Source organism: Gracilinanus agilis, chromosome 3 (genome assembly GCF_016433145.1).
Source record: "Gracilinanus agilis isolate LMUSP501 chromosome 3, AgileGrace, whole genome shotgun sequence".
Classification (NCBI taxonomy): domain Eukaryota; kingdom Metazoa; phylum Chordata; class Mammalia; order Didelphimorphia; family Didelphidae; genus Gracilinanus; species Gracilinanus agilis.
The window spans coordinates 360,556,833-360,580,722 of NC_058132.1; the positions used below are offsets into that span (position 1 = coordinate 360,556,833).

The window sequence follows — 23,890 nt, forward strand, 5'->3', positions numbered from 1 at the left end:
TCTCCTCCTTCTCCTCCTCCTCCTCCTTCTCCTCCTCCTCCTCCTCCTCCTCCTCATCCACCCCTTCCATCTTAGAATCAATACTTTGTATTAGTTCCAAGGCAGAAGAGCAGTAAGACCTAAGCAATGGGGTTAAGTGACTTGCCCAGAGTCACATAGGTAGGAATTAGAGTCAGATTTGAATTGAGGACCTCCCATCTCTAGGCCTGGATCCTAATCCAGCCACCTAATTGCCTCCAGCAGATAATTCTTCTTAATCAAATACACACAGACACACACACATATACACACATACAACTAAATTTATCTTCTGCTGTCATCTTAAATTAGGAGAGACCAACAGCGTACCATTGATTCTCTGCAGTCCACTTTGCATTCCGAAGCCAAGAGTCATGCTGAGGCCACTCGGCTAAAGAAGAAGATGGAAGGGGACCTCAATGAGATGGAGTTACAGCTCAGCCATGCTAACCGACAGACATCTGAGGCTTCCAAATCTCTGAACACCCTTCAGATGCAAATCAAGGTATTTCCATAATTTTCTCCAGGAAATTAAGTATATCTATTTACAGAAAAACAACCCAAGAACTGGAAAATTCTCATTATCTTCATCACCCTGTGACTAAGATCCATTCCTGTAATGGAGATATAGAGCTAGACAAGACTTTTGAGGCTATCTAGTCCAACTCCCTCATTTTATAGATGATGAAACTGTGGCCTGGAGAAGTTAACTTCTCAGCACGTTAACTGACTTGCTCCACACGAATAGCTTATGGTGGGATTTGAACCAAGATCCTTTGACTCCAAAATCAGGAGTTATTTACTCTACTTACCACCCTGCTCCCTCTCTTGAATAATTATTAGCCTGTGACAACTCTTTATATGCTCTGTCTGGGTCTCTCTCTCCTTCTACAAAAGACATTCTTTTCCCTATGTTACAGCATCTACAAGTGCAGGTAGATGAAACTACACGCCAGAATGATAGTCTGAAGGAAGAGGTGATGGTGGCTGAGAGGCAGCATGCCATTCTGCAGTCAGAAGTGGAGGAATTACGTGCTTTGCAGGAACAGACAGAACGTGGACGGAGGTTGGCTGAACAAGAGCTTCTAGAAGCCACTGAAAAACTGAACATGCTACACACTCAAGTGAGGACAATGAGAACAGACTCTCTTTCTGGCCACTACTTTGTTGGAGAACATTGATAAAAACAAAAAAAAGATTGTCTTGAGGAAATTAGAGGGTGTGAGAACCATGTCATATGTAGGATCATTGAAGGAATAAGGGAAATTTTAGCTCGAAAATGAGAAAACTAAGCAGAGACCCAATCATGGTCTTTAATATTCAAAAAACTATCACATTGAATAGAAATTAGATTTGTTCTCTGTGACTCCAGGAAGGAAAATAGGAACAAATAGTTAGAAGTTACAGAAAGACAAGTTTCAACTTGACACACGAATTTTCTCATAATGTCATGGACCATCTCAAAAAGCAATAAGCTTCTTATCATTGGAAGTAGTCAAGCAGAAGTTGGATAAGCATCTACATTAGAAGATTTCTTCATTGTGTGGGAGGTGAGACTAGATTCAGTGATGATGCAAAGAATTTGCATACTCTAAGCAAGTTCTAAAATTATTCTGTCCTGTGTTACTGACTGGAGGACAGTTTTAGTCTTCACCATGATACATCCAATGATTTCTGACAAAATAAATGCCTAGAGATCACAGAGAAAGACATTTTCCAACTTGTAAAATGCCACTTCCTATTGTTTGTTGTTCTCTTAGTGGCTACTACCTTGCTTAATTTTATCCTAGCTCTGGTTAGTTGACTTTGAAGGTCTCTTCTAACTCTTAATTCTGCTAGCTGGAGCCTTGGAATGGATAGCAGAAAAACTTGGTTTTAGAGTTTGCCAGAAAGTATATTTCAATTCTGGAAAACTCTGGGTCTGAGATGAAAGTAGTCATGGTGATTTGCTATTCTTTAACAAAGAAGAGGTAATGCTTTCTTCCAGAATGCCCAGCTACCAAATTCTAGTTAAAGAAAGACTAATACTTCTGTCCAGGGCAATTTGGAAGACTTCCAACTTGGAGGGAAAGCATAGTATAATGAAATGAGCCCTGGGCTTGTAGTCATAGAGCATGAGTCCAAAACCCAACTCTGCTATTTACTTAATGTATGACCTTATCCAAATGACTTAATCCACAGGGCCTCAGGTTCTTCTTTTTGAGAATGTGGAAAAGGTAGACTAGATGATCTTTACAGTCCTTGTCATTTCTAAATCCTGTGATCTGGGTTTAAAAGAGATTAAGCTAAGGTTAAAATCTGCCAGGAAGATAAGCAAAGATGGATTATAGAATCTGTGGTCTTTGCTTTATAACAGAACATCATTTGCCTAGCCCTTGAATATCCCTAATGCATGAGGGGACTGCTCCACCAGTGCCAAGAATGTGAGTTCTCATTACTTCAGAATTGTGGTCAGGCTGAAGGGATTGGCTCCTATGTATTAGCCTAAAGAGAAAGATATACTTCCCTACATGGGGTTTCTTTTAGCCCCTCTTTGTTTTCTAGTGTCTTCCATATCTTGTTTCATTCCAACTAGCCCATAAAAATGAGATTATAATGGACTTAACTTGCATGGGTATGGTTGTTCCTGATTTAATAAAGTCAAGGTTTGAACATTTAGAGGGAAAACTTGAGAATAGGGGGTGGGCAGACTTTGGAAACTGGGGATCTGAGTTCAAGTCTTTGTTCTGACATGTATCTGCTATTTGATCATGGATAAGCCAAAGCTTATTTTTTTTTGGTCTTTTTAAAAATTAGTTTTTATTTTTATTCTGAACTTAGTAAAAACTATATGAAATGAGCATGTGAATATGCATAGCAAATTAGAAAAAGAGGATTGTACATGAAACTGAAGGTCCCTAGTTGCTTAACCTCTCAGTGTCCTAGACTATTCTCTATGAATATAAATTAAAGAACATTTGCTAATCTATATTGGTAGAATGAGTTTCCATCTTGAGGGTTCTCTAATATTAATGAAATCCCAGATGAAAACAAAAAGTACAAAAGAAAATTTTGATTTCCAAAGAAAAAGGTATAAGATTATTTACCTTGAAAAAAATTTTCTCATTTAAAAGTTTCTCATATTTATTCCTTTTGGAAAGTAAACTTCTTAAGTGAACTTGGAACTCTGTATCCTTGTCCATAAAAGGAAGGAATTGAATTATGATTCTCTAAGATTCCTTCTAGCTCTGCTGTTGTTTTATGATTCTGTGAAAATGCCATTCTCTTTATGGACAACTTTTCAAAAATACACTTTTCGTATAAAATGACATAACTGTCATTTGGTCTGGGTCTTTGATTGCACTGGAGTAGAGAATGCCATCGTGAGATTCCTATTACCAATACAGATCTCCAATTATTCTGCAATTCATAGTCAGAGATTTGCCCAGGGTACTGAGAGGTAAAATTAGTCAATCATTCAGTCAGCATTTATTTCACAGGTACAACATGCCAGGCACTGTGCTAAGCCCTAAGCACTTAGCTTAAGTGACTTATCCAAGGTTACATGATTGTTAGATGCCAGAGGTGAGCTTTGAACCTAGGTAATCTTGATTTCAAAGCTGACTCTCTGTCCCACATACTATGCTGATTCTCCATCCTATATGCTATGCTGACTCTCTAAAGTGAGACACCGTCTATGTTAGCCACATCTTGAAAATATATACCTATAACTACAACTCACCTTCTATTGGACATACCGACAGAAATGGGATCCAGGTGGGGCCATAGTCTGGGAAAGAAAGAGGCTAGGTCTATATTAGAAAAAAGAATCAAGGAGAAGAAACTTATTGTCAATACATTCTTCTATGAAAGAAGCAGGGGATTGGCCATAAGGCTAGAACAATTGACTTTTCTATTTCTGAGCTTTAATTCTTATAGCAAGAGGGTATTATTTGAAGGAAGGGGACATGAATTAATGAAATGATAATGGAAGAAAAATTGTCATATTAAGTCCTCATGTAGAAGGAACTCTTTTTAGCCTGGACATCACAGTTAGTGAGCTTTGTTCATTAATATAAGTTTAAGACCTTTGATCTACTGTGTTGGAACCAATGAAGGAAAGGTAGGAGCCAGCATTGTAATGGAAATTCTCAGTATAGAAAGAACAAGATAGGAGTCTTTGTGTACCACTTTGCATTGGGGAAGAGAAAGGGAGAAGTTGGGGTGGGAAGGAGAGACAGGAGGCTCTTCCTTACTGAGTGGCTGAAAGTCAGCTGGAGACTGAAGTTTTCCTCAGGCTCTGTGAGATGTCCCCACTTGACCCCAACTTCTGATCTGAGGGCAGTGACTCCTCACCACATCAAGGAGCAGTGGGCATGCAACCAAATTCCCAAGCACAGAGAAGTCAAAATTCATTTTCTAAGTATTTATACTTTCTGGAAGTGATGGAAGACCTCCCTGGAGACCTTTTGCTACCTCACCACTGAGATGAGACATATACTTGAAGATAAATGTGTACTTTGTGGGGAGGTGTGAAGTTTTCTATTGTGAACTCTTTTGAGTTAATGCCCATTAAGAAATATAACTTTGAGAGTCAAAATAGGGGACCCTGCCCTCTGCCCACCCCACATACCTACTTAGAGACATTTAGTAGGAATTCTAGTGCCTAGGACAAATTCAGCTGGTAGAATATAGATCCCTGTCTCTCTTAAGTCAGGAGCAATACAATTGGGGTGGGAAGAGCATCCATTCTCTCCCTCCCTTGCCCAAGTCTAACTTTAACCCTGAAGGCCAGATTGATATCTGAGAGATGTCATGGTATAATGGAAAAGAACCCAGGCTAGAGTCAGAAAACTTAGGTTTACATCTCACCTGATGCTTCCCACATGGCATTTTCCTGACAGAGAAGTTGGGCTAAAGTGCTGGGGTGATGGGCCTTATGTCCATGGTGGGTTGGAAGCATATAGTTGGATGTTGTTGCCTTGGGGCAAAGCTCCAATTTCTTCTTCCTAGTTATGTCTATTTATTTGCCTTCCCCACTGCTGACTGGATTTTGCCACCTAAATGAACTAACCAATCTTGAAATTCTATGTAGTTATTTTTAGGTGATTCTAAGGTGATTGTTTGCTTCTTTATTTTATTTTATTTTATTTTATTTTTAGAACACAAGCCTGCTCTCTCTGAAGAAAAAATGGGAGACTGATATTGCCTGTATGAAAAAAGAATTAGAAAATGCAACAGAAGAACGTCGTAGTGCTGAAGAAAAAGCTAAGAAGTCAAGCACTGATGTAAAAAATTGGGTTGGCTCCTCACTATTTTTCTTTTTTAAACACTTACTTTCCATCTTAGAATCAATGCTGTGTATATTGGTTCCAAGGCAGAAGAATTGTAAGAGCTAGGCAATGGGGGTTAAGTGACTTGCCCAGGATCACACAACTAGGATGTATCTGAGGCCAGATTTGAACCTAGGACTTCTTGTCTCTAGACCTGTCTCTCAATCCACTGAGCCACTCGGCTGCCCTCTCACTATTTTCTAGAGGCAGTCTTGAGGCTGTGGCTGAGAGGTAGTATCAAACATGGGGCAACAAATAAGGGAAGTGTCTGCCATTCCCCTTCTTCATGATCAGTGTTAAATTAGTGGCTGTCTCTATATCTAAGTCTACTTGAAAGACCAGGCAAATACCATCTTTCTCCTAAGTCTTTTATGAAGTAATGAGGATAATTCACTTGATCCATGTAAAACTCTTTACAAGAAGAAACAAAAAAGGACAAAAACCATTTGTAATGTGAGGATCAATATGTCCTGTGTTCTAGAAACATCATAAACATCCTGCCATTCCCTACAAATAGCTTTCAAATGGCTATTTGCCTTAAGTTAGTAATGGTTTGTGTCAGTGAGTGGGAAAGAATCCTGCTTTCATTTAGTTTTATAAGTTGCATACCTCCTGGGAGGCAAGAGCTAGCTAGTAAAGAAAGATTTGGGGATTTGGGAAATTCAATATTTCTTTAGAGCTGAAGTTGCAGATGTTTCTTCTTCGTTGACAATGCTACAATCTAGAATCCATGCAAAAACTTGGCACTTTGGGTACAAAAGGAGAAAGAGGAGAGTTACAGAGAGATTATTATTTAATAAGGGCTTCCTTCAGGGATCGCTAGAGTCCTACAGAGTAGAAGAATGCGTGTCCATAGTTCCATAAGCAATGGTTTCAGTCAAAGTCATAATCGGCACAAAGCAACTGGGATTTTTTCTTACAGTGCCAACATCCAAAGGGGACTTTCTTCCTCACTCCCTTGCCCACTTTTGGGCTTCCACTGCCTAGGTCTTGTAGTCATGATACTACTCTCCCATAACCAACCCTTCTCCCACATCCACCATCCACATGCTTCCCAAAGATTGGGTAGTCAGGAACTGTTGGCCATATCACAGAGTCCTTACTCTCTGCTTCCCAAAGATTGGGTAGTCAGGAACTGTTGGCCATATCACAGAGTCCTTACTCTCTGGGGGACCGGTTGATCCTGTGTCCATCATGAAATGGACCATCCTCTGTGTTGCCCAATCACTTCCCCTCTCCCTCACCAAATGTCACAAAAATTCCTAGTTATGACCTTGTCTGAACAAGAAACCTCCAAGGACTTTCACTAAATTCACGCCACTGCTTCTGATACCCTCTGCCCAAAGTATGGAACAGAGAACGGGGGCTGTCACTCAGCCATTCTGAATCAAAGCAGACACTGGTAGGAGAGAGTTGAGTGGTGGCTTGAGAAAGCTTGAAAATGTGTTTGCTATCCAAGAACAAACAATTATCTGAATGTTTGTGAACCCTCATCCTCAGAGAGTAGCTTATCTCTGCTGAATTCTCTCTCCTCTTTCCTGTCTCTGTTTGACAAGTTTATGCAGTAGCAGCTTATAAAAAAACTGAAACTCCTAACACTGGTGTCTTATTAAGCTGTCCTTGACAATTTTGAGAAGTGAAAACTCCTCCACAGCCTCTCTACAAATCCATTCTGTCCCAGTGAGCTCTGCATAGGGCTGTCTGGAGATGTCTTAGGAAATCATGCTATGTCCTCACTGCCTTCTTGAGATCTCACACATTTGGCATTAGACAGATGGCTGGGAACCTGACAGATAGATTAGCTTTAACTCTGTAGGGCAGTGCTCCCAGTGATTGCTAAATATGTGGAGGACAGCTCTTAATGAAGTCAAATACCAAGTGAGTGGACCGAAGGCTAAAGCCAAGGGAATGCCTTACAAACAAGAGTTAACCCAACTGGTCTGCTTATTGGCAATAGGAATAATGGCCTGATGCGAGATTCTTGAAGGCTACAGTTAATACCTCTAATTCTGTGAGCTACGATTTTAAATGAGACAGAAACAAAGACTTTAGATGAATGAATCGTTAAGCAAATTGTGGCACATTAATGTAATGGACTAGAGAGACAATATGGCATAGGGGAGACTGTTCTGGCTTCAGACTCAGGAAGACCTGAGTTCAAGTCCTGCCTCGGTTATACAAAGACAGTTGCTCTAGTTCTTAGAATTCTAGGAAAGAACTGAAGATTCAAAATTGCAGGCAGAGAAGAATTAGTAGAGGAAGCTTCACCATTTGAGAATTCCTTATACTAGTGAAATAACAGATCTAACTCCTGGATACATTGGTGTGTGTGTGTGTGTGTGTGTGTGTGTGTGTGTGTGTGTGTGTGTGTGTACATATATATTTTCACACACATAACATAATAAGCACATGTATGCATATATATACAAATGTATATGTGTGTATATATTTTATTACACGTAATTAACCAAAAAAAGAAATCCATTTTATCTAAAATTTTCCACTCTTTTCCTAGAGTCCACTGCAAAGATTTCCATATTTTCTTTGGCTCAATCTATATAGTACAGTTTGCCATTTTCTATGTGATATGCTTCCATGGCCTTGTTTTATGGTGCCAATCTGGATTACAATGCATTCTTGGGTTTGTTGTTCCTCTGGTTTTTCCCAAGACCCAAGCCATGCATAATTTTGGGAAACCGAAAGATGGCTGAGCCAACAATAGTTGCATAGAGGCCAAAAATGGAGAGAAAAAAGCAATAGTGAAGCCTAGTGCTCCACCAAATCCCTGAACTTGCAAAAACAGGATTATCAGTTTACTAGAAGGTACTAGGTGTTAGGTAGCCTAGTGGATAGAGCACCAAACCTGGAGTTTGAAAGCCTGAGTTCAAATTCAAGTCCAGACACTTATTATCTGTGTGACCCTACACAAGTGTCCTTGTTGGCCTCAGTTTCCTCATCTGTAAAATGAGCTGGAGAAGGAAATGGCAAACCACTCCAATATCTTTGCCAAGAAAATCTCAAATGCTATCATAAAGAGTTGGATATGACTGAAATGCCTGAACAAAAAAAGTACCTTAGAGGCCATTGAGTTCAATTGCCTCATTTTTATGAATATTAAAGGAAAATTTTTACATGCATTTGTAATGTCTTTCCAAGTACCCCCTCCTACGATCAGTTAACCAACCAATAAACCAAAAAGGCCAATGTAAAACCTATATCCCAAGCAGCAAAATAAATTTCCACATTGGCCATGCATGAAAATGTGCATTTCTGTATTTTAAGTGTATCACCTCTCTGGCAGGAGATGAGTCAACTAATTCATTTTACATAAAAGAAAACTGAGACATAATCTCAGTAACTTCCCCAGAGCCATACTTCTGGTAAGAGTCGAAGACATGATTTGAACTCAGATTTTCTTGACTTCCTATCTAGGACCTTAAGTATCATACCTCAGTGTAAAAACATCGAGTAAGTGAAATACTATAATCATTTTCTCATTTCAGGCAGCATTGTTGACAGAGAGTTTGAAGAAGGAACAGTACACTTGTTCTCACTTGGAAAGGATAAGAAACAACATGGAACAGACTATTGTAGACTTACAGAAAAGGCTAGAAGATGCTGAGCAGAGTACCCTGAAGGGGGGCAGTAAGCAGATCCAAAAACTGGAATCCAGGGTAAGGATTCAGCTTTGATTGGGGGGGGGGGGTCATTGGGAGCCATGACTTAAGGAACTGGAGATATGTTAGGAATACAAACAAGGCAGAGGGCAAGTGTTCAAATAATTACAATAAAATGAGGCAAGAGTCTTGAATCTTAGCCTCGTATTTGCTCCTTACTGACTTTTGGACAGCTCTAATCCCTGTCAGAAAGGAGATAAGAATAACAATGTTGGATTTTTTTTGAAATGCTTTTTTTTTCCCTATGCAATGCTGTGATGAGCCATTCCCATGGAATTCCACCTTTCCTAAGTAAGGCCACGAGGTTAGGAGTTTATTTCCCATATTCCCACCCAAAGTTTGAAATCACTTTACCAGCCCTCAAGGAATTTTCCTTTTCTGTCCTGAGTTCCACAATTCCTTGGTCCTATTACCCTAATCATTTTATATATATATATATATATATATATACACACATATATACATATATAATATACAAAATATTATATATACTTTATATTTCATATATTATGTTTTATTTATATATATTATATTTTTACTTATTTATATATTTTTATTTATATATTATATTTTATTGATTTATATTTATATATAATATATTATGTATACGATATATTATATATTACAATAATACATTTATTATTTTTATATATTTTTCTTTTTTTTGAGAGTGTTCAAGGCTTATAAGTTTCCTGTTCTTGGTTTAGTCTTTCATCATTGTCTGTAGCCCAACATTTCTAGAGTAAGACATTGTATTAATTGGCTTAAAATAGTCTTGGGGTGAGCGAGTGGGACAAGATGGCAGAATAGAGCCATTTATTTTGAGTGTTTTGTGGTAGAAATAAATATATACACAATACAGGTACATACAGCACCATGATAGAGATACTCATATATTAATATATAAGGTCTTTAACTACATTTATGTATGTATATGTGTATAGATGTCTGCATCCAGGTATATACCCAGGAGCATTTTATGAATACACACACACATACATGTCCTGTACTATAATAGCATCATGGCATATGTCTGGAATTGGAGTGAAGAAGACCCAGATTCAAATCTGCTCACACACAAGTCACTTAATTTCTCTGCACCTTAATTCCCTCCCCTGTAAAATGCTGAGCCTAATTTATCTACTTCACAGCCCGGCGAGGACTGAATGGGACGAGGTCTGTGTAGCATTTTGCCTACTTTTAGGCACTCTATAAAAATCCTTAGTTGTTGCCTAGCTAGTAACTTCAGCCTCATTTGAATCATACTCTAAGACAACATAAGAATCCATTTCCCAGGTCCTTCAAGGCTTTATAAAGTGCCTTCCTGCCTTCCAGTGGCCTTGGGAAGTGCTCAGCACAGCTCTCCATCTTCTTAAGCCCAAGTTCCTTTATCAGTAAAAACGGGTGTCATAAAGGAATTGTCTAGGATTATGAGGCTAATAAATGCAGGAACCCAGGCCTTGTAGTTCTCCATCTCCATGGATATGTGCGTATCTACAGACCATAAACCTATATTCTGTGCCTACGGTGGATTCCGAGTTCCATTGTGTTTGGGAATTAGATGCTATGACTGAAGAGGGGGAAAAACTTCACATCAAAATTAAACTTTGAACCACGAGAGAGACAGGCTAGTTCACACATGGGTGGTTGATACATGGACCATTTAACATTTCAAAAGTCCCTTTTGGTTCTGATCTTTTCTTCAAGAAAGATAATTTCCCCAAACAGATGGTTATATTTTTAAAGGCCACAATACAAGGAGATGCTACAGCATTGCTTAATAACCCCCATTCAATGATTTTACGGACTGGCCAATGACATACCCATTTTCCTGAGGTAATGTTTTGTTTACAGATCCGTGAACTAGAATGTAAACTAGAAAGTGAAGTACGAAGGAGTTCTGAGGCCCAGAATGGAGCCCGAAAATTTGAGACGTCCATCAAGGAATTGACTTTTCAGGTATGAAGGAAAAGTTTTTTTTGAGGACACTAAGGTGATAACAGTGGATGATAGAGTCATGAATATGGAGTCAGGAAGATCTGAATTTGAATCTTTCCTCAAGCATTTAGTAGCTGTGAGTCCTTGGATAGTCATTTAGCCACCTGTTGCCTCAGTTTCCTCATCAGTAAAATGATGATTAAATAATAGCATTTATTTTACAGAGTTGTGAGAATCTAATGAGATAACACATCAAATGCTTGGTGAACCCTAAAATACTAAATAAATGCTAGCTGCAATTATTATTTTTTAAAAATCCTTACTTTCCACCTTAGAATCAATATTATGCATTGGTTCCAAGGCAGAAGAGTGGTAAGGGCTAGGCAACGGGGGTTAAGTGACTTGCCCAGGGTCACACAGCCAGGAAGTGTCTGAGATTATTTTTGAAGCTAGGAGTTCCAGTCTCTGGGGCTGGCTCTCAATCCACTGAGCTACCCAGCTGCTCTACTAGCTGCTATTCTTGTTGTTTTTATATTATAGTTTAAAATATTTTATTTTACATTATTATATAATATTATTATTATATTTGATCATTTATAATTTATATTTGCATTATTCATATAATATTTATATATTTATGCATGTTTAACTTATTTTAATCATTAAATAATTATGCTATTAAAATGTTATTAAAATTAATATATTATAATATGTTATATTATAATATAATATAAAATATTATAATAATTATAGTCTCGTTTTCATTGTTATGCTTTTTCAGTGGTTGCTGAGGAGGAAATCTTTTTTTTTTTAAATTTTAAATCTAAAATGGCTTTTCTCTCTCCCAAAGCTTTCCTTCCCCATCTTTGTTGGTCCTTCAGTGGTAGATACTGACTCACCCATCCTGATCTCCTGTGCTATTAGTGGTTCGGGTGGGCCCCTCCCCTTTCAGAGCTCTCAGGAAGCAGGAGCTGACTGGCAAGCTGCAATTAAAAGTGAAAGCTATTTATATACTCGAGTCATTTTTCACAGTTGGTGTCTACAGCTCCCTCAGAAAGACGACTTTTTCTGTGAAGCTGGGTGAGAACGGGGTATATAAATGAAGAGAAAGGCAGACAGGCCAGAGGACCCGAGCCAGCTACAGTGGGATGCTTAAGAGGAACCTGGCCTGAAGTGGAGACGATGGCCAATTCTGCTCCAATTTTCAGTTTCCACAAAAATTCAAAGATACAGAGCAGCCTGATGATTTGCGTTACAACATGGAGGCATTACTAGCAGGCTATCATCAGCTAAGTTTTATCACCTCTAGCCCACAAATATTCTTTTTTTCTCAGGAACATCTCATGGGACTTTATTAATATCATAGATTTCTCCCCCAGTTAGTGTGCTGGTCACAGTCTTTTCTTTTTTTCCTCTGTCTATAGAAAAATCCCACTCTTATAAAGAGCCTCAATAAGTTGACTTTAGCACCTCTAAAATAACAATACAAGACTGCAACTGCAATGCATTTAAGAGAAAGAAAAAATAGGCCAGAGAAAATGAAAATCAATCAGGGGGAAAAAGTACACCCATACAGACCAAAAGTCACCCAGAAAGGCTCATGTGCACACACGCACACACACACACACACACCTACACAAAGGCAGTCCGTTATAGACCTTACTCTGATAAAGGATGCTTGATACGTATCTAGCTCCTACAGGCTAGAACCAACCCATCCGGGAGTCAGGAGACCAGGATTCTATTCTGGTCCCTGCTTCTGATTCTTTGTCTGACCTCCATGCCAACATTTCTCCACCTCTATAACAGGGAGGATGGGGTTAGTAATTGGCAGTAGATAATGCTTCTGAAAGGCTGTGATATTTTCAGAGGGAATATGCTCAGGGAATACAAAGTATGGTCATCACTCGTGCAATTTTTTTCTCCAATCTTTGTCAAGAATGTGCAACTCACCCTGGAATCAGTTATTTCTCTAGACTAAGCTGAGATGGGAGGCAGCAATGGTACAATGGAAAACAATTTGGTTTAGACTGAGAGGACCTGAGTTTCATCCCCAGAATTGTGACTAATTACTTATCTGACCTTGAACAAGTTGCTTAACATCTTTGGGCTTTATCTTCCTCAGCCATAAAAGGAGGAGTTTGGACTAACGTCCCCTAAAGGACCCTTGCGGCTCTAACTCTGATCCTATGGTACTATGAGGTGCTAAGACAATTCCTAGAGGTGCCTGTGGCCAGCTCAGCCCCTCAGAAACCTGAAAGAGCACCTAATTATTTGTCTGTGTTGTGCTAATCTGCTTCTGAGGATAGTGAATCAACTATTTTCTGTATTATTATAAGATAAAAAATCTTAATGTATTGATATATTCATAATACAGTATAATATAATAACAATATTAATAAGATGTTTGCATTTTCCTATTAATTTTTATTGTTTCTTTCTACTGAACAAAATGCCAAAGACACAAAATTTCCTCTGTTTCTTGAAGTCTTGTTTTCATATTTACTTGTATACTGACTTTGTCTCTAGATAGAGCTGTCACATTGTCCTAAAGTATGCTGGAGCTAGCTTTTATTGGCTGATAAGATCTGATTGTTCATTTTTTAGTGTGATTGTTAAATTTTCACTTCTGAAATCAGTAAGTGCTACAAATAATGGTTTGATTTATTATTTTGCTTAAGAAATTGATGGAGAAAATATGAATGATGCCAGTTAAACTTAAAGATATGCCATATGTAGGGTTTTTTTTTCTTCAAAGCTGGCACCAGCACACCCCTGGTAGTATCTCTTTATAGCAGGTTCAAGAGAATTATTTTCAGAATAATAACTATAAGTCCACAGCCCAAGTCCCCATTTGATGGGTTATTCTTTTGCTAGACAAAAACAGACATGCATAAATTCAATTAGCAAAAGAATTTAATTAAGACATGAAACAATACAGCAAAATAAGGAAAGTGATCAACTGGTAAAACATTTTCCTCACCTATACACCAATAGACATAATCTCTTATACTTTATAGGTCCAGTAAAAAATTATTTGGTGAGTAGTAAGTCAGCCTGATTAGTCTGCACGGCTTATGTGAAGGAGAAGTGAGAAATAAAATTAAATGGATCATGGATGACCTTGAGAGACAGAGGAGTTAGAATTTGATGAAGTTGACAATAGTTTATAGAATGGAGGACCAAGATGCCAAAACAGAATTTCAGGAAGATGAATCTGGCCCCAGTTTGTTATGAGTATTAGAGAGAAGAGTAAGTAAAGGCAGGGAAAATAGCAAACGGAATTATCATAATAGGCAAGGCCTGAATAGTGTGCTAGCAAAGGTAATGGAGAGAGAAAAAATAATTCTGAAAGACAGTTCCAGGGAAGAATAATTTGAAATCACATTTAATTGGATATAGGGAGGGTGAAGGAGAAGGAAGATCAAGAGATTACTGAGATTTCCAGCCAAAGAAACCAGAATATTGATGCTACCACTAAAGACAGGAAAGTTGGGAGGGAGAATTGGTTTGGCAGACGATGTAAATTGCTCTCAATTCAACATATCCAAAACTGAAATCAAAGTGTAGGCACTGGATTACAAGTAAGAAGTTTGGACTGTTGATTATGATTTGAGTCATAATATCATAGATTTAAAGATGAAAGATTATCCACTCTAGGTCTTTTTAGCGGATAAGAAAACTGAGCTCCAGAAAGGTTAAAATTTGGTTGGCAAAGAAAGAATTTGAATCTCAATCTTTGGGCTCCCAAGCTCCCAATTTTTTCCCAAGTGTTTTGTATAGGGATGATGTTGAAGCTATGAAAGAGACAGACACAAAGAGAGAGACAGAGATGGAGAGTGAGAATAAGAGACAGAGAGAGAGAGACAAAAAGAAACAGTGAGAGGGACAAAGGCAAAGACAGAGAGACAGAAAGAGAGAGAAGAGAAGGAAAGAAATAGAGACAGAAAAAAATTTTAAAAAAAGAGAAAGATCATACAAAAATTTTAAGAGTCAAATTTGCCCAAATTGTACATCAGAGCTATAGAAATGATTCCATTGAATAAATGATTAACCCTCACTAAGTAGAGTGTTTAAGAGGAAATAATTACTCCATTTACTCATGATATGAATCTTCTCTCAACCTCATGGTCTGCTTTTCCTTAAGTCATCTTCATTTATGTACTCTCATACTTGCAGGCAGAGGAAGACAAGAAAAACCTAAATAGGATGCAGAACTTGATAGATAAATTGCAGCTAAAAGTAAAAAGTTACAAACACCAAGTAGAGGCAGTGGTAAGTACCAGGGTCAATCATTCTCTCCCTTAAAACTTATCTGTTGTATAACTATGTCCATTCAGTTATCACCTGGGAAACTAATTTGGTGATAATATTTAATGAGGTGTTCATGATATGATAATGACAAAGTCCACCTGCCTTTGAAGTGTTATCACTTTAAGTGAGATGACAGGGCAGACAGAGTGCCTACCTAGAGTTAAGAAGACTCCTCTTCCTGAGTTCAAATCTGGCCTCAGATATAGATACCTGTTAGCTGTGTGACCCTGGGTAAGTCACTTAATCCTGTTTGCCTCAGTTTCCTCATCAGTAAAATGAGCTGGAGAAGAAAATGGCAAACCACTCCAGTAACTCTGCCAGGAAAATCCCAAAAAGGGGTCATGAAGAGCCAGACATGTCTGAAAAAAGAATAAATAACAACAAAGAGAGAGTAATCTCTCAAAGCAAAAATAGTCCATCATGGTAGGTGTGCAGGTTCTTTGGCAAGCTAGCTAGAACATTTTGCTGTGGGAAGGCCTTCCCTATAATTATTTTCAAGAAACATGCTGTTTTACTTACAGAGAATCAAAGAATTTTATGGTTGGAAGGAACCTCAGAGACCATGGAGTCCAACCTATCTATCCTTAATCCAAATTACGTTTTATAACATCTCCAAGTGATCAGTCTTTGTTTAAAGAATTCTAGAGACATCACCTGAGCAGGCCCATCCCTCTTGATAGGAATTTTTCTCCTATGACAAACCTAAATCTGCCTGTCTGCAATTTATATGCATTGTTTCTAGTTCCATCCCCTGGGACCAAGAAATGCAAATCTAATCCAGATACAAACTCATTAAATACTTGAAAAATGCTATACTACTACCTCTACATTTCCTCATTTCCTCTTCCCACAGCTGAATGGTCCCCATTTCCTTCATCCTAGTCTCACGTGTTCTTTAGAACATGTTCTCTCTCCTGTTCCATCCTTTTCTGGAAGGTTCTGACTTGTCATTCCCTTCCTCAAATATGGCAACCAGAATTGAACATATTGATTGATAGATGACCTAACCAAGGCAGAATATAACAGAATTATTACTGCCCTCTGTGTGAGCTCTATGCCTCCCAATGCAACCTAGGATAGAACTCCTATTTCCAGGCTTCCATGTCCCTTTGTTAACCCCATATCTTTGTCATGGTGACTGTCACTGGTCATAGCTCCTTCATCCTTTACTTATGAAGTTGTTTTTTTTAATCGATTATAGAGCAATCTGCTTGTCCCTATTAAATTGTTTTTTTTTTAATTTAGTTTAACCCGTAGCTCTATCTATAAAGCTCTTTCTGGGTCCTGACTATCATTCCAAGTCTTGGCTATGTTTCTCATTTTTAAGGCACATGCACATTTGCTAAGTATACTTCATGTGAGTTACTGCTTAAAATGTTAAATAGTACAGGGACAAAGAAAAGGCCCATGGCACTCCTTTAGAGACTTCCTTCAAGTCCACATTGAACTATGACTATTTCTTAAATCTTCTCATTCATTTACCTCCTTCCTATATTTAGGAGACAGCTGATAGGGCCCTGGACTTGGAGTCCAAGACCTGAGTTCAAAGCTGGTTTCAGACAATTCCAAGTTGGGTGACTAGTAATCTCTTCCTGTCTCAGTTTCCTCAACTATAAAATGGTGATAATAATCCCCATTTGCTTTAGGAGCACCTAGCTCCTAGGTATGTGCGAGGATTGAATGACAATTTTTGTAAAGTGCTTGGCACATAGTAGGCACTTAATAAATGCCCATTTCCTTCCTCTCAGTGCACAAGGATATGCCTGTGAACAAGGATGGCAAATGCTTTTCCAAAATCTATTTACAGAATCTGCTGATTTATTCTGTGCAAAGGGAAGTGGGGGTGGGGAGAGTAAAGGAAATTAGGTTAGTTTGGCATGACCTGTTCTTCTTCCCTTTCTAAGTATTCATGAACTATCCCTTAAATAATGTATTCCAGTATTTTGCTAGGAAGAGAAGTCAAGATCTCTGGCCTTTAGCTGGCAGATTCCACAATCCTCCTTTAAAAAAGGGGGAGGTGGGCATTTGCCCTTCTCTAGTTCTTAGCAGGTCTACCAAGAACTTTCAGAAATCTACAGCTAATTAGTGACATCCAACAGTTCTTTCAGTGCCCTAGGAAGGAGTTCATTCAGGTCTGGGGGTCATACGAACTTACTGGAGACCACAGATCCCATCTCATCCCTTATCTTTAATTTCCACTCCATATTTAGCATTTTTGTTACATTTTTCCCAAGCCAAGATCATCTTTTTTTTTCTTTTTTTTTAAAACCCTTCTGTGTATTGGCTCCTAGGTGGAAGAGTGGTAAGGATGGTCAATGGGGGTCAAGTGACTTGCCCAGGATCACACAGCTGGGAAGTGTCTGAGGCCAGATTTGAACCTAGGACTTCCCATCTCTAGGCCCGACTCTCAATCCACTGAGGTATCCAGCTGCCCCCCGAGATTATCTTTCTTGAAAGAGAAACCACTGAGCTATTGTACCTCTTGCTTTTTCTTTTTTTAAACCCTTACTTTCCATCTTAGCATCTATATTGTGTATTGGTCCCAATTTAGAAGAGCAGTAAAGGCTAGGCAATGGGGGTTAAGTGACTTGCTCAGGGTCACAGAGTTAGGAAGTGTCTGAGGCCAGATTTGAATGGAGGAGGACCTTCTGTCTCTAAGCCTGGCTCTCAATCTACTGAGTCACCCAGCTGCCCCCACCCTCTTTATTATATGTCTGATCTATTGGAGGAATTTTCTCCTTCCTCTTCTCTTTTCAGTTTGAATTGTCCTTGATTAGGGTGGTAAGGTTGGAGGCCCTTTTAAGGGATATTCCAGTCCTGGCCAGGAGCTCATCATCTCTACATTTTACATGGTTCAGAAATCCAAATCCCACTGTCAGACACCATCTTTTTAGCCAGCTGTTCATTTCTCAAAATCTAGTTTTCTCTTCTGAATTCCCTACCTTCAATTAGTAGGAGTGATTGAAAATCTCAGAAGCACAGCTGGTGCTTTGTTTGGTTCTCAATGTTTTGCCTGGGACTCCATAATCGTTAACAGTGCTCTTTGGGTGGCTCCTTCAGGGGATATTATTCGTCCTCACATGGATCTTTACTAATCAGTATTTTAACAGCTCCCAGAATTTGGCAAACCTCTCTGTTACATAATAAGCATAGCTAACATTTCATAGAGGGTTTTAAGGTTTGCAAAATACTTTGCACATATTACCACATTTTATCCTCATAACAAATGGGGGAAGTGCTTTTATTACCCCCATTTTACAGATGAGGAAACTGAGGCAGACAAGTAGTCAAGTTATATGCTCAGACATTCACAAGGTAATACGTATCCGAGGCTCGATTTGAACTCAGGTCTATCATATCTTCCATTATGTCCCTGTTCAGTTTAATATCCAACTAACTTTAGTAACCACTAACTTTTGTGGTTCAATTATTTCAGTGCAATTCACACTGGATTATACATGTATCATTGATCAATAACTATTTCCATATTATTAATATTTACAATAAAGTGATCGTTTAGAGTCTACATCTCCAAACATATCCCCATCGAACCATGTGATCAAGCAAATGTTTTTCTTCTGTGTTTCTACTCCCACAGTTCTTTCTCTGGATGTGAATTGTGTTCTTTCTCATAAGTCCCTCAGAATTGTCCTGGATTATTGCATTGTTGCTAGTAGAGAAGTCCATTATGTTCAATTGTGCCATAGTGTATCCATCCCTGTATACAATGTTCTCCTGGTTCTGCTCCTTTCACTCTGCATCAATTCTTCGAGGTCTTTTCAGTTCACATGGAATTCCTCCAATTTATTATTCTTTTCAGCACAATAATATTCCATCACCACCACAATTTATTGAGCCATCCACCAATAGAGGGACACCCCTTCATTTTCCAATTTTTTGCAACCACAAAGAGTGCGGATATAAACATTTTTGTACAAGTCTTTTCCTTATTATGTCTGTGAGGTATAAACCCAACAGTGGTATGGTTGGGTCAAAGGGTAGGCATCCTTTGAAAGGTCTTTGCACAGAGTTCCAAATTGCCCTCCATAATGGTTGGACCAATTCACAATCCCACAAGCAGTATATGAGTGTCCCAATTTTGCCATATTTATTACTTTACTTTTCTGCTTCTAGGTATAAAGTCATACCAGTCTTCTAGGTGTAAGGTGATACCTCAGAGCTGTTTTGATTTGCATTTCTCTATTCAGGAGAGATTTAGAACAGTTTTTCATATGCTTATTGATAATTTTGATTTCGTATGTGAAAGCTGCCTATTCATGTCCTTGACCATTTGTTGATTGGACAATGGCTTGATTTTTTGTAAATTTGACTTAGTTCCTTACAAATTTGGGAAATTAAACCTTTGTCAGAGAGTTTTGTTATAAAAATGTTCTCCTGGCTTATTGCTTTCCTTCTCATTTTGGTTGCATTGGTTTTGTTTAAACAAACTCTTTTAAATTTGATATAATCAAAATCATTCATTTTATATTTTGAAATGTTCTCTGTCTCTTGCTTGTTTTTTTTTAAACCCTTACTCTGCTGTCTTAGAATCAATATTGGGTATTGGTTCTAAGGTAGAAGAGTGGTAAGGGCTAGGCAATGGGGTTAAGTGACTTGCCCAGGGTCACGCAGCTAGGAAGTGTCTGAGGCCAGATTTGAACCTAGGACCTCCTGTCTCTAGGCCTGACTCTCAATTCATTGAGACATCCAGCTGCCCCACTTTTGCTTGTTCTTAAATTCCTTCCTTTCCAAAAGATCTGACAGGTATATTATTCTATGTTTACCTAATTTATTTATGGTTTCTTCTCTTTATATTTAAATCATTTACTCATTTTGAATTTATTTTGGTATAGGATGTAAGATGTTGACCTAAACCTAATCTCTCCCATACCGTCATCCAATTTTCCCAGCAGTTTTTGTCAAATAGTGAGTTCTTGTCTCAAAAGCTGGAATCTTTGGGTTTATCGAACACTAGATTGCTGAGGTCATTTACCCCTAGTCTATTCCATTAATCCATCTTTCTGTCCCTTAGCCAGTACTGTGAGAGGGAATTTCTTTATATTAACTTAATCAAGTACTCTGAAGTGTTCTACCCTTTTAACTCAGGAAAGAACTTGTGAATTTTTAAAATTTAATTTATTTATAATATTTCTCCATGGTTATAGGATTCATGTTCTATCCCTTCACTCTTCCCACCCCCTCCCATAGCCCACACACAATTCCACTAGGTTTTATATGTGTCATTGATCAAGACCAATTTCCATATTATTGATATTTGCATTAGGGTATTCATTTTGAGTTAATATCCCTTATTATTTCCCTATCCACCCATATGATCAGGCAGTTGTTTTTCTTCTGTGTTTCTACTTCCACAGTTCTTCCTCTGAATGTGAATAGCATTCTTTCTCATAATTCCATCAGAGTTGTCCTGGATCTGCTAGTAGAGAAGTCCATTACATTCAATTATACCACAGTGTATTCTTCTCTGTGTACAGTGTTCTGTTGGTTCTGCTACTTTCACTCTGCATCAATTTCTGGAGGTCATTCCAGTTCACATGGAATTCCTCCAGTTCATTATTCCTTTAAGCACAATAGTATTCCATCACCTACAGATACCACAATTTGTTCAGCCATTCCCCAATCGAAGAGCATCCCCTCATTTTCCAATTTTTTGCTACCACAAAGAGAGAGGTTATAAATATTTTTGTACAAGTCTTTTTCCTTGTGATCTCTTTGGGGTATAAACCCAGCAGTGGTATGGCTGGATCAAAGGGTAGAAAATCTTTTAGTGCTCTTTGGGCATAGTTCTAAATTCCCATCCAGAATGGTTGGATCAATTCACAACTCTACCAGCAATGCATCAATGTCCCAATTTTGCCACATCCCCTCCATTTATTACTCTCCCCTGCTGGCATTTTAGCCAATCTGCTAGGTGTGAGGTGATACCTCAAAGTTGTTTTAATTGCATTTCTCTAATTATTAGAGATTTAGAACAATTTCTCATGTGCTTATTGATAGTTTTGATTTCTTTATGTGAAAATTGCCTATTAATGTCCCTTGCCCATTTATCAATTGGGGAATGGCTTGATTTTTTTGCACAATTGATTTAGTTCCTTATAAATTTGAGTAACTATACCTTTGTCAGATGTTTTCGTTATAAAGATTTTTTCCCAATTTGTTGCTTCCCTTCTAATTTTGGTTGCATTGGTTTTGTTTGTACAAAACCTTTTAAATTTAATGTAATCAAAATTATTTATAGTACAATTTGTAATTTTTTTCTAACTCTTACTTGGTTTTAAAATCTTTCCTTTCCCAAAGATCTGACTAATATACTGTTCTGTTTTCACCTAATTTGCTTATAGTTTCCTTCTTTATATTCAAGTCATTCACCCATTCTGAATTTATCTTGGTATATATAGGGTGTGAGATGTTGATCTAGACCCAGTCTCTCCCATATTATTTTCCAATTTTCCCAGCAAGTTTTGTGAAATAGTAGATTTTTGTCCCAAAAGCTGGGCTCTTTGGGTTTCTCATAGAGTGTCTTGCTGGTGTCATTTACCCCAAGTCTATTCCACTGAACCTCCCTTCTATCTCTTAGCCAATACCATATTGTTTTGATGACCAACTACTGCTTTATAGTACAATTTAAGATCTGGTAGGGCTAGGCCACCTTCCTTCACATTTTTTTCATTATTTCCCATGATATTCTTGATCTTTTGTTCTTACAAATGAACTTTGTTAAATTTTTTTTCTAATTCAGTAAAAAAGTTTTTCGGTAGTTTGATATGTATGGCACTAAATAATAACTAATTTGGGTAAGATGGTCATTTTTATTATGTTAGCTCACCCTAGCCATGAGCAATTAATGTTTTTATAATGATTTAGATCTAATTTTAATTGTGTGGAAGGTGTTTTGTAGTTGTGTTCGTATGATTCCTGTGTATGTCTTGGCAGATAGATTCCTAAGTATTTTATTTTGTCTAGGGTAATTTTAAATGGCATTTTTCTTTCTAACTCTTGCTGCTGGGATGTGTTGGACATATGTGGAAATGCTGATGATTTATGTGGGTATATTTTGTATTCTGCAAATTTGCTAAAGTTGTTGATTATTTCCACTATTTTTTAGCTGATTTTTTGGGATTCTTTAAGTAGACCATCATGTCATCTGCAAAGAGTGATAGCTTGGTCTCCTCGTTGTCCATTTTAATACCTTCAATTTCTTTTTCTTCTCTAATTGCTACTGTTAGAGTTTCTATTACAATGGTAAATAATAGAGGTGATAATGGGCATTCTTGTTTCACTTCTGATCTTATTGGGAAGGCTTCTAATTTATCCCCATTGCAGATGATGCCTGTTGATGGCTTTAGATATATACTGTTAATTATTTTTAGGAAAGGCCCTTCTACTCCTATACTTTCTAGTGTTTTCAATAGGAATGGGTGTTGTATTTTGTCAAAGGCTTTTTCTGCATCTATTGAGATAGTCATGTGATTTTTGTTTGTTAGCTTGTTGATATGGTCAATTGTGTGGATGGTTTTCCTAATGTTGAACCATCCTTGCATTCCTGGTATAAATCCCACCTGATCATAATTAATAACCCTTGTGATTACTTGCTGGAGTCTTTTTGCTAGTATTCTATTTAAGATTTTTGCATCTATTTTCATTAAGGAGATTGGTCTGTAGTTTTCTTTCTCTGTTTTTGGTCTGATTGGCTTTAGAATAAGTACCATATTAGTGTCATAAAAGGAATTTGGTAGAACTACTTCTTTGCTAATTATGTCAAAGAGTTTGCATAGTATTGGGATTATTTGTTCTTTGAAAGTTTGATAGAATTCACTTGTGAATCCATCAGGCCCTGGGGATTTTTTTCTTAGGGAGTTCTTTGATGGCTTGTTCAATTTATTTTTCTGACTGGAATTATTTAAGTATTCTGTTTCTTCTTCTGTTAATCTAAGCAATTTATTTTTTTGTAGATATTCAGTCATATCTCCTAGATTGCTGTATTTATTGCCATATAGTTGGACATAATAGTTTTTAATGATTGCCTTAATTTCCTCATCATTAGAGGTGAGGTCTCCCTTTTCATCTTTGATACTGTTAATTTGATTTTCTTCTTTCCTTTTTTAATTAGACTAGCAAATACTTTGTCTGTTTTTTTCTAAATACCAGCTTCTAGTCTTATTTATTAATTCAATATTTCTTTTGCTTTTGCTTTTATTAATTTTGCCTTTAATTTTTAGGATTTCTAATTCAGTTTTCATCTGGGGATTTTTTAATTTGTTCACTTTCTAGTTTTTTTAATTCGCATGTCCAATTCATTGACCTCTGCCCTCCCTAGTTTGTTAATATATGCATTCAAGGATATAAATTTCCACCAGAGTACTGCTTTGGCTGCATCTCACATAGTTTGGTAGGATGTCTCATCATTGTCATTCTCTTCTATGAAATTATTAATTGTTTTTATGATTTGTTCTTTAACTAATTGATTTTAGAGAATCATATTATTTAATTTTCAATTAATTTTTGATTTGCCTATCCATGTACCCTTACTAATTATTATTTTTATTGCATTATACTATGAAAAGGTTACATTTATTATTTCTGATCTTTTGCATTTGTTTGCCAGGTTTC

At 37.6% G+C, this 23,890-nt stretch overlaps 1 protein-coding gene across 1 annotated transcript in view; it reads left to right on the plus strand.

Moving 5' to 3' along the window:
* MYH15 (myosin heavy chain 15) overlaps nucleotides 1–23,890 on the plus strand; it is a 163,626-nt gene that overhangs the window by 100,840 nt on the left and 38,896 nt on the right. The window contains 6 exon segments of the mRNA XM_044669192.1: nucleotides 331–523; nucleotides 939–1,142; nucleotides 5,160–5,285; nucleotides 8,834–9,004; nucleotides 10,862–10,966; nucleotides 15,125–15,220. Coding sequence (XP_044525127.1) covers nucleotides 331–523; nucleotides 939–1,142; nucleotides 5,160–5,285; nucleotides 8,834–9,004; nucleotides 10,862–10,966; nucleotides 15,125–15,220 — 895 coding nt within the window.